The sequence below is a fragment of the Siniperca chuatsi genome, linkage group LG7 (genome assembly GCF_020085105.1).
Source record: "Siniperca chuatsi isolate FFG_IHB_CAS linkage group LG7, ASM2008510v1, whole genome shotgun sequence".
Classification (NCBI taxonomy): domain Eukaryota; kingdom Metazoa; phylum Chordata; class Actinopteri; order Centrarchiformes; family Sinipercidae; genus Siniperca; species Siniperca chuatsi.
Genome location: NC_058048.1, coordinates 10,422,149 through 10,438,528, shown reverse-complemented (window position 1 = coordinate 10,438,528; position 16,380 = coordinate 10,422,149). Strand labels below are relative to the sequence as shown.

The following is a 16,380-nucleotide window of genomic DNA, read 5'->3' as shown; positions in this document are numbered from 1 at the left end:
AATCAAGCCAAATGCTAACACTCTTGATTTCCCTCTTGAAGAAAGACACACAAAATAAAAATTATGTCTGCTGCTGAGAGAAAATGTGAGGTCCAAAAAAGCCTCATGTTTAATAATTTTGAGAGAGACATAAAACTCAGAGTAAAGCCCCACTTTCACTCACTACTTCACCGTTCACACACTGAAGAACATCACCATCCTCATCCAGCAACCACAATAGGACAATTTCATTCAAAGTGTGACAGTTTGGACAACATTGCCAAACCATGACAGGCATCTTGAATGCAGTCGTAAGCCTCTGTCTGTCTCTTTACTAGAGATGTGGTGATCTATAAGTCGGGTCTGACAAACTGCATGATGGGCTAAACAAGTGTGCAGTAAACAGAAAAGAGTGTTTATCCAGTAGTAACAAGCACAAACATACTCCATGTTCACTTTATTTCCATGCAAAGCTAGTGCTGCCCTCCTGCTCATAGAGAAAATTAGTCCACTTTTGGAAAACCACAGTATAGAGCCTTGTAAGATATAAATGTAACATTTATATTGTAGGTACTTCAGGCTGTGGATTATACCACCCTTACTGCCGGGCTACATTAAAAAATGTACAGCTACACATCTGCATGGGCAATATAGCGTAAAGGCTCCATTTCATCAACAAGTCAAGTCTAACGAGTCGGAAATAAACAAAGGTGGTGGTGCCATCTGTTCTGAACCACTTTGCTGGGAAAGGGGGAAAGAAGTGATAGGACAAGCGGGGAGAAAAGATTTTTCAGCACTGACAATTTGAACTGTACTTTGACCACAGCCTGAGCTGCTGAATAAGTGACGTTATCTCCTGTGGAAACAAACTTCTCAGCCTTTTGGCCTGAAAAAGGGCTCTGCGCTCTTTAATATGAAATACTGAGGGGAGAGCTGTAGTGCAACCAGCGACATTAAACACTTAATTTGTGGACAACCTAGCAATTGATCAATGATATTCAGTTTACAGTGTTTTCGCTGTGCTATGAAAGACCAAATGGCTGGCATTGTGGTTGGATTATTAGACCATCCATCACACAACATCCACTGCAAGAGAACAAGACTGGCAACCCAACGCTGGACCAAAGTTATTGCATTTTACAGTTTCTAATGAATGGCAATTATATGAAGTAAGGTTTTCATCCTTATAAAGAATTAATCAGCAGAATTGTAGAGCTTTAAAGGTCATTCCTAAAGTTTTGTTACAGTCAATAAATAGATTAAGCCCACTATTTAAAGTTACTGCACGATCGACTTTTTTAGTCTCAACCAAAATAAAACCCTTTTCTTTCTCACACACAGTATAGATATAAATTGGACAGATGGCTGACTTCAGGTATCATGCACTAAAGGTGGAGGGGATCCTCCAGATGGCGTTCAGGTCTTGTGCAGGTAACCACTTTATCTTCCACCACTCTAATCAATGGCCAACAAATTCCATCCCTTCCAAACACCATCCATCTTTAGGTCTTTCCAGGCTGCTCGGTGATGACCAAAAGCGGCTGAAGATAAATGTTTAAAGGACAGAGGGGCCTCTACTGATTAAAGCCATTAACGCTTTAGGGAAGACTGGCAAGCAAAAGAGGAAATGGAGTGAGACAATGGAGCACGCGGGTTCAAAACACCTAATGGAGTGTCCTGCTTGCCAGGCTAATAAACTGCTTCAAATTGAAAGGAACAGCAGGCGTCTAAATAGAGCGACGTGGAACATTTCCTCCTGTTCATTCAGTCAGCTCCCAATTGGAAAAGCGGGAGAGGAGGGAAAAAAACTCGCCTGGCTTACCATTACTTGGTGCAGAGCAAGTTGATTTTATTCATCTGCAATCAATTCTAGGGATTGAATTAGAGCTGAATGCCATGTAGAGTGAAAGAAAAGTCAATGTTTTGTGCGTCAGCACCATACTGGAATACATAGAGTAAATGCACTTTTCAAAATTCTTTCTGTCTGCATGAAAAATCCTTTAAGATTTATGGGGAGGACACCCTGCGGTCGCAGTCTGGCTGTGAGCTGTATTCTCTTGGTGATTCTCATCTTAGCAGCATGATGCTGTTTGAATGACCAAGTTGATATTTGGACATGATAATCAATAAGCACAGTGTGAGATGAGGCACCGCACAGGTTGGGGTCTGACAGGTGCACCCCATGACCAATTAAAGTGCTAAGCGACTAGTGAGAAATGATCAATTATTGGCAGACAGTTTACTGGGGTTTTGACACTATGTCACTCACCTAAAATGTCAGCCCGGAAAATGTTAGTACAGCCTTGTCCAGCAGTAAAAGCATCAAACTGTTCAAGGTCCCCTCTGCTGAGATAAGAGAATGATTTCATATCATCTTGACTCGACGCGCAATAAGCATGACCAGGCTTAGTCGAGCTTTGGACATGTTAACAGGCTTCCAGGAAATCTTTGAAGAGACACGCAGGCTTGGCCGTGACTGTGACACATCCAATGTCACTCCTGTGCTACTCATTGGGTGTAAATGTTTTATCAGTATTTTGCTTCTTCTTCCTTTGTGTCGTTGATGTAACCGCTATGCTAAGCTGCTTGAAACTAAAAGACACCTCAGCAATAGGGATTTTGTTTTTTTGAGCTGTTTATTTTCCTGCAGAGTTGGATCGCACAGCTGCACAGAAAACAGAGATATACCTGGTTTCAGAGACAGAGAACATAGATCAAAAGCATGTTCTGCTTAGAGAAGACAAGCATGCTAACTTTATTCCACACTGCCAGGCAGAAAGCACCACAACAGGGCTTGGAGCTGTGAGGCGATAGCATCTCAGCCCCCACCACTGATAAACAAATCATTTTAAATGGTGTTTTTGTAAGTTATATGAATTCTGATCACCTTTGCTCTTGCAGCTGAAGAGCACTCGGTTGGTGAGAGATGGAAGCCTATTTCCAGCAATGCCAATAGCTGCAAAGAATTAATATCAGGACAGACCTTTAGTGGGGTGAATCAATGGGAGACAATTCCATGCTCCACCTCACCGACAGCATTAGCGTTTATCTCACCGTTTTGTTCACTCTTTGATCTCCTCACTGCTTACATAAAACAATCATAGACCTTGATCCAAATATTTATGCACACAAGCAGCAAATCACTTCACATTTTCTAAGAAAATAGAAAGCTGTAATTGCACTTGCTCTATTGACTTTCATGGTTATTCACTCCTGCAAATAAGGCAGAAATCCTCCCTTTGGAGGAAATGGCCATGGCTGTAGAGATTACAGGGAACTAGGGGCCAATGCAACATTTCAGTGTCACAGCTAGCCAAGGTTTTAAAGGGCTACCTATTTTAGTTTTGGAGCAGCTTAATTTACCTGCATTTTGCATGTTTCTGCTTTGCATCATTTAATATCAGTTATAATGGACTGGGGCTCCACATTTAGGCATTTACGGTCATATGAAATACACATTTCTGATGCCATTATGCAAATAACAATTATTTTCTTTATTGAATAATCTAGATATTTTAAAATACTTGATTGTTTATTTAATTCATTGACAAATACCCATCACATTTCCCAGAGCCCAAAAAGGCGTCTTTAAATAGCCTGTTTTGTCTGACCAACAGTCAAACCCAAATAATTTAATTTACAATGATATAATCAGCAGCAAAAAGTAACAGATCCTCACATTTAAGAAGCTGGAAACAGAGAATATTTCTGCTTAATAAATGACTTAAATTATCAATCAAAAAAAACTTGTTGCTGGTTAATTTTCTGCCAATCAACTACTTGTTAAAGCACTAAAATGTAATGTTCAAAATCTTAGGTACATCTTCCTAACAATAGGTGTAAGCATTTTTCCAATCCTTGTCTTGATTGTTGCAAAACTAAGTTCAACATCTTGAGAAATTCACTTACTCCCTTTCTTAATGAGAGTTAGAAGATGGATACCGCTCTCATGTCTGTACAGTAAATATGAAGCTACAGCCAGCAGCCGGTTAGCTTAGCTTAGCATAAAGACTGGAAACGGGGAAAGCTAACCTTGCAGTGTCCAAAAGCAACAAAATCCACCAACCAGCACCTCTAAAGCTCAGTGACGTTAAAGCTTGTTTGCTTAATCTGTACAAAAACAAATGTAAAGATTACTATTTGTGGTTTTACAGAGTTTTATGAGAAGTTACTGGTCCTGGCAAATTTCCACTTACGCGTTTAGACACATTAAACTGAGAGTGGTATCGATTTCTTATCTAACTCTCAGCAAGAAGTAAATAAGAAAGCAAAATGTCTGTCTTTCATTGCTTGTGTACAGCAGTACAACATACTGTAGTGTAATGTCATGTGTAGGTTGTGCAGTGGTGGCTCCAGTAATGTGGATGTGAGCCTCTCCAGAACATCTGTCAAAGATTAGCAGTAAAGTGAAATAGGCAGTTCCTGTTCATTTGTTCCAAAATAATCTGGCAGTAATTTACCCAGTGAAGGATGAAAAGGGGGAGGGTTTATAGGTCAGGAACACTACACAAACCCAGCTCTGTCTAGGCATGTGTCTTGTGTTTCACAAGATGCAAGTGACAAAAGGCCCATACAGAATAATGTTTGGATAGCTTGGAAATTATGGGTGTGGCAGAAACATACCAAGAGAAAGATGAAGAAAATGTCAAATAAAGAAATATTGTAGAAACAGCAGATGAATTCAGAACAGACTGCATTAATTCCACCAGTGCAACCTTTAGTTTTATCTCGGATGTCTTTGGCTGCTATAAAAACACAACCTGCCTCGGCCCTCTACCAGTAGGAATAAAAGCACTTATAGTACAAAGCAGGTACACTTTCACCTACAAACACTGTCATTCGAAGCATGGCATCCAGCTTGCTGCGACAGAATAGAAAGACCTTCTGACTAAAAGCACCACAATCAATGAAACATGAAGAATCCCTCAGGTGCAAAAAAAGGACGGCTTGTATTCAGGGAAGCACGCTGTCATTCAAAGGCCGCACACATCGGGGGTAAAGTGCTTGGAAGGCAAATCAGTGTTTGTTAATGATATGGGTCAGTTGTTTTGAGGATGGCTAGACCTCTGTACTCATCTGTAGGCCTCTTCAGTCACCTTTGCTAGAGGTTTTTTTTCCAGGGTGCTCTGCCCTTGCTGAGAAATTCAGATTTGCCATTTTTGCTTTGAGTAATACGATCCTCTCTTGATGGAAATCTGTTAACACTTTGTTCTGCATGGCAAATCACTGACATTGTAGGGATAAGGGAAGTCATTTAACTATCTGGAGCAATGCACTGCTAGCTATTTGCTATTTTTCCGTCAGCAGCTGCATCTTTACTGTACTGTATGTCCCACAGCTTGAATGCAATATCTACTGGATGTTGATTCACGAGTACATATATGTATTGTGATGCTTTGCATTGTTTGTTTGCTCAGTCTGTGTGTGAAAATGTGCTGAAAGTGTTGATATGTCTGCATCACGTTCATCAAGTGAACTCCTGTAAATTAATTGTACCAGCCAATTAAAGTGAGATTGGAAGTCATTTAAAGGTTTATGCTTCTACAATGTGGAATGAAGGTTAACTCACTGTGCAAGGCTCCACACCCGACTAACAAATACTTTAAATATTGTGCGAGGCAGATCTGGTCTCGCCCACAAAGCACATCTGCCAAATTCATCACATGCTATCAAAAAACACATATTTTCAAATCTGAGAATGTACATAGGGGATGCCACATGATAGTGCTGAAGAATAATGTGCGTCAAAAGAAGATCAAAAAGAAGCCTTAATGTATGGTAACTAGACGTCAAATATCGAAATGTCTCTGGGTTTGTAGGGATGTCAGAAAGTCTGTGGCTGGGTGTGTGTGGGAGTGTGATTCAGGCGCAAACACATCAAGATGTCACTTCATAACCTCTGGCTCAGGAGGCTCCTGTCATCTTCACATTTCAGAGATCCTCTGCCTACCCCGGCAGACATGCTAAATATAGAATGGGGACAGAATTTCTGTTTGGAGCCGCTGCTCTCTTTATCTACATCTAACACTAGCATGCGCGCACAGGCGCTGCCATCTTCTCACCGTTATCCACACGTATGCATGCACGTAGACACACGAGCATCACCTCACACAATAATGTTAAGACCCTACTGCATTCCCATGATCACTCACATTGCATTGTTCTACAGATTGACACTCAAACAAACATAAGACTCCACCATGTGAGGGTGCAGATCTTGGTTTGGATCACATATAAAAGCTGCTCATTCTTTCCAATTACATTTCTGTCAAGTGACTTACACTGTGTTATTACTTCTTGGACAGTCATTTTCAAATCACCTCATTCAGAATAATTTAATCCTGGCACAAGGACAGATAGGCAATCCATCACTAGGCTCCTTTACCTGGCTGAATCTACCATACAGTTACTGAGTTACTCTATTTGACCTTGCTCCGTTTCTTACGTTTCTTACCCTGCCGATATGTGGTTACAGAAGGGAGCTACAGAAATCTCTGTGGCAATTAATTGTGCTACTTATCTGTAATGTGAACAGTGGATATTACATCTCCAACAGATATTAAATTAAGGATGTCTCAGGACTTGCGAGGCCAAAGCCAAATAAAAAGGAAATGAGCCCCTATTAATGACTATTGATTCTTTTATAATAAAACAGCCACTTCCTCTCTTTACTTGGCCTCGGTGTTGATCTTGAATTAATATAGGCTATAACTTTAGGAAAATGTCCTGCAGTCTGGCACAGCAGAGGAGCCTATCCTGAAAAGCTACATATCTCTGTCGTCAGGGAAAAATGCTCTTTTGGCTGACTGGCAGATATTTTGTTCTCGCATGAGAGACACATGACCCAGGTTGAAACTGTACTGGACGTTCACCCTAATGATATCATTTTCAGCTGCACGGCTTGTTTTATATAGTCATATCTTGTGACATGACAAGGGAAGGAGAAAATGCCTCACCATGGCAACAAGTCATTTAATACTCACTAGGCACAGGCTGATGGTTATTTTAAGAAAAGTGCACCATTATTATTTATATTAGGGAATGAATTACTGTTGTATAATTTAGTGTGTAATGTTTTCACCTTGTCATTGCTGGCTCAGCTGCGGCAGTTAAGAATTGGTTGTGTTTTTATCGTCGTTGTCGTCATCATCATCATCATCATCATCATCATCATCATCATCAGTGGAGTTTAGATACTGGCATTTAGATAATCTACATGTTTAGCTCAAATCACATCATTATCTAATACAACAAGGCTGCTGACTGAAACAAAAAAATGTGTTGGTATGCAGTGTCCACTGCCGAGTCAGCTCCTTTAGTTGAAGCAGTGACCATCACCTCTGAGCACATACTGTGGATTCACTGGTTGAACTATGTAAGCCTTAACTTGTATACATGCTGACTTATGTAAGTCAGCATCTATACAGATTCAGGTCATATCTCCATCCTTCCATTTTCTATACTGCTTATCTTATTCAGGATCACATTGGACTGGAGCTTTTCCCAGAATGCATTGAGCATGGGGCAGGGTCCTCTCCTGCGAGGTTATCACGATATGTAAGTAACTGAATAACGGGAGCTGAAGATAAAAAACTCTTTAGGCATTAACAAGCCTTCAGCACAACCCACATCAAGCATAAGCAAATAACACCAGCTGCATGTACAGTACAAACTAATGGATTGAAACACAAATGATCGAGTCTTTTGATTCTCTCCAGACTGCAACACCATGAACAGCAGGCATCACGTAGACTAGAGCACGACTTTTGGATGCAAACCAAAGAAGAAGCGCTGGCAGCTCTTGGGTGCATTATTCCTCATATGGCCACTTTCATTTTTACTTTAAGTCAGGGGTTTCCAAACTTTTTCATACCAAGTACACCTATTCATAGTCACTCAGACTGTAAACTTCCTTTGGAAAATGCTCATTTATCCCCAGTTACACCCAGCTAGGGAAATTCCACTGCAGGTGACGAGACAGCAGAAGGGAGTGTGAAACCTCTTACTGGAAGTCATTTTTACACACTGTCTCACAGTGCTACAGCAACTTCCAGTCAGTGAAGTCGCAGTGGAATTAAACAATCCCTAATTTAGCTCAGAACCTGAAATGTCCTCCAGGCCCTCAGTACTTTACAGTAATAGAGTAGTAATAAGAGCAGTATTGTTATTAGTATCAGCAGTAGTGATAACATAAATTGCTGTAATTGTTGATAGACAAAGGAAGCTTTCATTTATGATCATAAGAAACTATTTAATGAAGCTTTTCAAGTTCAGCTTCAAGCTGAAAAACAAATGATGTAGCCCAACAAATTAGAACAGTTTTTCATTCTCAAAATGTTATTCAGGGCACTTAAAATTGGGCCAAACAGTAAGAAACAGCATATGGAAATAACTGTACCTTATTGGTTGCTGTATGTGCTACATTTGGATTTTTTTTTTGTCTTTGTCAAAAAATGGTAAAAAACCCTTTGTTCATTTTTTTGAAGAATGAATGTCAGTACAAAGTCAATAAATCTGGATAGCAGATTTAAAGGGAGGGGTCAGGTGAACTTTTACCCCGTTTAAATGTTTCCCTTTTTGAGAGCTCCCCCAACTAGAGCAGCCTATGGTTTGGAAATCAAGGTTGACTTGTGCTTTAGCATTTTTAAGATACACCTAAATATAAAGAGCTTTATTATTATTATTATTATTATTTTTTACATCTAGGCCTATGCGCATTATAAAGTGCAAGGGTGATACGAAATAAAAGAAAATAAATAAATATAGTCTGACATCATTCTAAATCGTCAGATGTGTTGTTAAGGACGACACAAATGTAAAACAATCATTGTAAATATAATACCGACAGGCATCAATGTCCATACCGTCAATGACAATTGTCAGAGGAACGCGCTCCACTGCTTTTTAAATGAATTCATTATCTTTTAAAGGAATGGGAAGTGACTTACCCAGAAACAAAGAGCGAAATATTGCAGACATCACGGCTGGAAATCCCATATACAACGGAGCTGGAAACAATGCGCTCGGCTGACCTAAGTGCAGGCACAACGAAGCGGCACCATCAGCGAATTGAGGAGCGAAATCACAGAAAAATAATTCTTCATTGAGCATATGAGTCCAAGGACATCATATGTTGCACACGCCCGACATATCTAAACCTCCCAAGAACGAGAAACGTGGCTCTTTCTCTTCATCGTCATTTTCATCGCAGGCTAGGCTACTTGGCGTCAAATCAAAGTTCCCTGGCTGTCTGGCTCTGGCGTGGGACGTGTTGTCTCAGGGTCCCCTCTGTCTTCTCCTCAGCAGTCTCTCCTCCTTTCCTCCTCCGCTGCACAAAATGCCAGAGAGGAGGAGGAGGGGGGAGGAGAAGGAGGAGGGCGAATAGGTGGATGATGAGGGGATGCTGAAGGATGGAGACCTCTAGAGTCTGAAGTTCTCTTACACAGCCCGAGCATCCTGAAACAAACAATACAAAGGCAGGCTGAGAGGATGTGAGTCCTCTTGTTAGGTGTTGCAAGCAGATTCCTTTGATATGATGTTGCCTTTAATGAAAATGTTGTTATGAGCAAATAATAGTTCTATAATATAGAACTGCATACAGGGTTTATAGTGAGTCAGTGTTGAGTTCATAATGAGCTTAGAGATAGTTTCACCAACTACAATGTTAATATAAGGGTAGTGTTATCTTAAGGTATTTTGCAATCTAATAGTATCACTATGACATTGCTTTAAAAGATTATACATAATTTTACATAGCTTACTAGTGCTCTTTGTACTTTTTAGGGCTGAAATGATTAGTCGATTAATTGATTAGTTGATTGACAAAAATTAAGTGAAAACTACTTTCATAATCGATTAATCGTTTAAATAATCTTTTAAGCAAATATGCCAACAATTCACTGTTTACTATGTGAGTCTGTCATTTGACGTTTAATTGACCAAACGATTAATCCACAAATCCAGAAAAAAATCGGCCAAGTGATAAGTGATAATCGATATAATTGTTATTTTCCAGACTAACCTGGTATGATTTTACATCAAGAAACAAGAAATACGGCATGTTTTAAATTCAAAAGCATGATATATTTTCTAGGCTATTTATTTTTACAGGCTATGATGAGGCATGCTTATGATCAAAAGCTCCGTTAAACATCTGTTTTGAACCAGAAGGCATATTTTTGTTCGCTTATTATTATTCGTCCACCAGCTTCTCAATCTTATTCTATCAGTCTATCAAGTTTTCAAAAGATTTATCCCATCACTTTGGCTTGGCTTTGGCCAAGATATTTTATAAGCATAGTCTAAGTTAGATAAACAAGCAGCAAAAGGGGGAGTGCTGCTGTCTGCTGATGGCTGCTCTCAGACCTTGAGACAAATTAATCCCCCTCTTCTGTGTCTCAACAATCCACAGAAATAACAAAAGGGTTTTCACTCGCCAGTGGCCCCTCTGCTCTCTCTTGCTCTCTCTTTCCCCCTCGAGTGGCCTGCTCTTCAGCACCAGCCTTCCTCCATTCCTTTCCATTCCAATAACTAGATAGCTTGAAACAATGTCTCACATGCACGAGACACACACACGCGTACACTCGGTCTCTCATTTTCTCTATTTCACAACGCAAACGCACAGACACAAAGAAACACATGTTCACAGAGAACAGTTGATGAGACACAGAGGGTGCAACAAATACACACAACATAATTCCAGATGTTGCGAGAGGCAGATAAGACACGGTGAGGTGATGTCTTCAGTCTTGTGTGGTCGGGGTATTTTGTTCATAATAACACTCTCCGTCTTTTTTGTTTGCTTGCGTTGCTCTGTTTATCTTTGTATTTCCAGCTGAATATAAAAGGTCACAGTCTCATTGCAACTAATCTCTGCAGAAGTTGGTATTCACAGAAGTCAGCCTCAACACAGTGCAGTAAAGTACAAAAGCAAAAACTACTCTAAACTGTTGAAATATCAGCTGTCAAACTATGATGGATGGCTGGTTGTAACAGACATGTTGGCCCCTGCAATCACCACAGTCCTACTGTAATCTAAGTTCAGATAAAAACACATGATTGAAAATGTACCTGATAGCCAACATATATTACATCTATGCTTTCCCTCTCTACAGAAAGATGAGATTTGCAGGCCTGGTAGAGTATACAGCACTGAGGTTAACATGACTGCTCCTTTAAAAGATGACCTCACTTATGTATAAGCGGATGACAACACTACATAAAATATGGGGCAGATCCATTGTTGATAGCAGTGATTCTGAGATACGTTACTTGTCTCACATGCAGTGTAGATAGTGCCACGGGAGGCAACTTGTCTGCGTTTGGTGGCTTGGCTTTGGTGCATGATAAAGCACCCCAATGCAGATGGCCTCACAGATGGTTGATATTTATACCATGGGGCCTTGAAAAGTCACTAGTGTGGAAACTGCTCTATCTCCCTGATTAGTTTCACATCACCAAGAACACAGCAATCTCCACACACCCATTTCTCATTGCACCGAAAACATATGACCAGTATAAAATGTATTATAAGACATTAGGCAAAATGTATCATGTTGTTTTAGAATAAATATCATTTGCTGTGTGGGCTGCCCCTTTTTGCAACACGTCCTCATACCTAAACAACAGAATTGCCAATGACTCCCAAAACGACATATATGACCTGGATAGTACCAGCGACAGGTGTAATGGACCTTAAGTACGTCATGTAAAACGTAACACACGTGGTTAACATTGTGAAACGGTTGCAGTTTGGTTAGGTTTAGGCAACAAAACTACTCGGTTAGGTTTAGGAAAAGATCATGGTTTGGGTTAAAATAAGTACGTTAGGTAACACAAGTCAAGTGACGCACGCAACTTAAAACTTTAAATAATTGAACATTGACTTTTGGTTTCACACAGGACACAAACCCCGGTCTCCTGGGTGAAAGTCCTATGTTTGACCCACCCACCCTTACCTCCTATCTATGCAGACTTTCTCGCTCTTTTTACTGCTCCCATCGTAATTACTACGACCACCATATATGGAAAGCCATTTGCGCAAGCAACGTCTAAGAGATTTTTTGTTTAAACTACATTAAAATGCATGTTAACACATACAGTTTTGTAGTATTAACATGAAATATTTCTACACATTAACACAACAAAAATTGACTCCTTAACATTGCTTTTCTGGTTGTGGCCAATTAGGGATCCAGGTTCCTGTAACAAGTGCGTAGATGCCCACGTCAGTAAGTTCTGCACAACGTTCTCCCTTGCGTTGTTGTTCGACATCATTGATGCCACCTTCCTCATGAATATATAGCAGCACCTTCATTCAGGGTCCCTCATTGGTCACAACCAGAAAAGCCACGTTAAGGTGTCAATTTTTGTTGTGTTAATGTGTAGAAATATTTCCCATTAATACTACAAAACTGTATGTGTTAACACGCTTTTTAATGTAGTCTACAACAACAAGAAATCTCTAAGACGTTACTTGCGTAAATGACTTTCCATAACTAGAGGTCGCAATAAACAATAAACATAAATATGGGTCGTAATAAGCTGCTTGCACAGACGACCAATTTGTCCGTTTTTCTGGTGAGGATGGGCTGCCTTTTTGAGGTGACGATGATAATGTGTTGGGACTCTCCCTCCTTTTTAGCACATGAAAATGTAATCCCCCTAAGTGCAAGGTCCATGATTTTTTAAAAATCTTCCAGACCCAACACGGCTTGCATTTTAGCTGGGAGCACTCTTGACTTATGTACTTTAAGTGGATTTGCAATTTAAATTGGAGCAACAAGATGCACCTCGGACCTCCTGACAGAGACGGAGCGCTTCGGTGAGAGTGCTCCCAACCGCCAGAACAGCTGTATCTCCATCATCATGACATCACAAGGACGTGTTAGGGTTTTGTTGATGCACGGATGACACCCTGCAAACACACGCGAGCACGCCGGGATGCTTGGCTTTGGCCACCTCTCTCTCCTGACCTCAGGGAATGAGAGAAGTGGATAGTTAAAAGGATTCCTGAGTAACAATATGAATGTGGAGAAAAGAAAAAACCCTCTTTTGTTTAGGCCTCTCTATTTTTAGCTACCAGTGTGTTGCTTCGCCCTTAGTGTTTCATGGCTCGCAGATCCTTTATAATTTAATGAGGGAGAGGGCGGCCCTCACATATTTATTGCGAGCATCTCAAGACTGCGTTGGCCACTCAGCTTATTGATCCAAATTGGATGTTTGTTTATGGGTCAGTAAAGCTCTTTCCCTCTTGTACCATGCAACCCCACTTCAGAAACATTGAAATTGTCAGCTTCTTCTGAACCAATAAAATAAATATACTCCAGGTCAATATTCATTATTTTAGTCTCTCTTTAAACATACAGCAGATCCTGACAGCCAGTCAGAGATGTGTTAAAACAGCAGTACCATGTAGTGAATAGAACACAGCCATGGATATAAAGAGCCTAATGAAAATGTTTTGTTTCCTTTTTCAATGTCATATGCACATATGACTTTTACACAGTTAGGTCTATAGAACTACAGGACAAATGAAGTTCTCAGTCCAGAAACCACATGACACATTTTATTTTATCGTATTTGACATATTTACACATATAGTACAGCTGCTAAACTGTCTCTTTGATCATGCAATGTTTAGATAGATTTTAGTCTGCATTCTTTGTTTTGTCATTACCACAGATCAGCAATAATCTGTGATAAAAGAAATGGAGCAAATTCCCATTTTAGACCACTTCCCGTCATCTCTTGTTCCACATTCCCGTAAGCACAGAGCTCGTCTCCTTGTACTGTAAAGCCCAGTGAGTTCAGAAGTGGATGTTCCTCCTCAATTTATTCATGAGCCTTTCACGGGCAACATGAGGCAGAGAAGGACTGAGTTTAAAAACATGTTATCATGCTCTAATTAAAGGCGAGGCAGACGACTGAATCGCATCCAGGAACCCAACAGTATACCCAGTTTCATTTTACATCTATTAGTCTGTGGTGAAAAGGTAAATGAAGATGCTGAATGGGAATGATTGAATGAATGAGTGAATGAATTAATTAATCAACCAAAGCAAGAGTAAACGGCTGAATAAACCAAACACGCATGATGGTGTTGGAGGAGTGAAATAAGACTGATTGTTGCTTATTTTAAATTGCATGACTCTGTCTTTAGGAAAAGTAATAATGTTAAATTGTTGCCTGCTCCAGTCCAGGATAAACAGATCAATCACGTTTGAATATAATTTCCACCACATTGCACACACTGCATTATAATTTGTTTTCCTCCAACACCGGCATTTTCCACACCAACAGTTACAGGAAAGTGCTGTCTCCTGCCTGTCTCTAACATACAAAAAGAAAAATGAAATACATATTTAATTCGAGGAGGTGGTTTGGGCTATTTAGACATGGATTTTCATAAGTGTGAGGGCATGAATGAACACCACACTGCCACCATCAAGGTATCATATGTAACCTAAGAGCTGAAATCCAAATGCAATAATATAATAACAAATATAATCATATAAGTCTCTTGCAGTTATTTCATTTTACATAAAAAAGCACCTCAATCAGTCACATGCCTGTGTTAAAATAAAAATGGATCATTTTTAAAACTGGTCATGCCAAACAAAACTAATTTTAGTAAAATAAACAAATTTGTGAATTATTGCTGTGAATTATTGCCATGATCTATCAAAAAAATATAATCAGAGCATAGATTTAATCTTCTGTGTCTCACAACACCACCTTCTCTGTTCTTTTGCAGCCTCACCATCCACGGAGGCATACTTTTCTGACAGATAAGCTCATATGAATGAAAAACTGTGGCAGTTGTATAACTGAACCCCTCCGACCACCGTTAACTGACTTATCTAAAAGGAGAAAACAATCTTTATGCTCATTACCGGGACATTTGTGTAGCCTTTGTTCGGAGCTTAGGATACCACATTGAACCAAGTAAATTAGCTAATTAGCCTCAGATTGAAACGTAAATTGAATGCCATCTTTGTCATTGAGCGCTTTGCCTCTTCAGGTTTATTGACACAGGATGGAGAGCTCCCGCGCCCGTTTTCATGTAGCAAAACAAACAAGGCTAGCTTGATTGAGGAATAAGCAGAGGAGGCTGAAGTGCTGAGGGTGTTTGTTTGATTTGGCTGATTTTTATAATTCCTCTGTCCTTTCTCTCTCTGCCCTTTCCTTGATGAAGTGGTCTCCATCCTGGTCATTGGGGAAATGAGTGATGTGAGCCATAGGGTGGTGAAGAGCCGGTGTAAATCAGCAAACACTTTGCATCATACTGTACGTCAGGAGTGTGAGGAGTGTGTGTGTGTGTGTGTGTGTGTGTGTGTGTGTGTTTCTACTTATCTCTATTCATCACTCGAGGAAATGACCAGGCTGTTGATGAACACTTTGAGAGTAACACCACAGGGCATATTTAAGAATTACCCTTAATCTCACATTGTATATCCATACCACTGGGAAGCCAATTATTTAAGTAGTAGTAGTAAATCTGCATTCAACGGTGACTGAAGCATAGTTCTGCACAAAAAGACACCACTGCTTCTTGCTCCTGTAGTGGAGGGCAACTGGGCAAACTGATACTGTGTGTTAAAAGGTGAAGGCTTCTTTTGTCATGTCAAGGGGCTTTTGAACAAACCTGTTCCATTTGTCTATTAAATGACTGAAGGGTGCTTCTCTATCCCCTTATGCTCTCTTGGCCAGTGGAGCCCGCAAGGTCAAATGTGTAATTGTGTTTTTGAATGGATTATTTATACCAAAAGTTTGTTCACTTAACTAAGGCCAGAAGGACTTAATTTCAATTTATAGACATGAAGTGATCTGATATGGAGAGAGGCTTGATGTTCTTGAAAAAAAAATACTAATTGCAGAGACAGGAATAATTATGCCCTGGTGAAAGTTATACATGTACCATAAAAAAACTGTCCATTTAAGATCCCATATTAAAAAATGTACTTAAAGTGTCTCTAATCAATATTTTTATATTAACAATAGATCACATGACTACTTGAATGTGAAAGGAGTTTGTAGTGCTTGTAGAGCTTGTAGTGATGAACCCACAGATAATTATCACAGACTCTGCAGCTCCCCTCAGCTCTACGGAGCTTAGTAGCATCTTGTTTTGGTTTTCCAGTCTGCAGCTTACAAAACTGACTGTACCCTACCTGTCCACCACCAAATGGCAGACAGAGACACTTAACAACTAGCTTGTAAACATAATGATGCATTTAGCAGCTAAAGAGCCAGACATTTTCCTCAGGAGTAGGTGGAGAGCAAAACAGAGCTAAAAGGAGAGTTAATGTCGGACATTCATTAGGTTGATACAAATATGACTCCAAATAATTGCTAATGTTGCTCTGTGTCGGTTGGATGTTTAATTAAGCAAGTGTTTGC

General features: G+C 40.0%; 1 protein-coding gene across 1 annotated transcript in view; it reads right to left on the bottom strand.

Annotated features, from left to right (window-relative positions):
• The window catches only part of clmpb (CXADR like membrane protein b), a 68,118-nt gene extending 58,754 nt beyond the window's left edge, over window positions 1–9,364 (bottom strand). The window contains exon 1 of the mRNA XM_044201569.1: window positions 8,928–9,364. Within this exon, the coding sequence (XP_044057504.1) occupies window positions 8,928–9,090 (163 nt within the window). The 5' untranslated portion in view covers window positions 9,091–9,364. The remainder of the gene's footprint in view (window positions 1–8,927) is intronic.
• Between the last annotated feature and the right edge of the window lie 7,016 nt (window positions 9,365–16,380).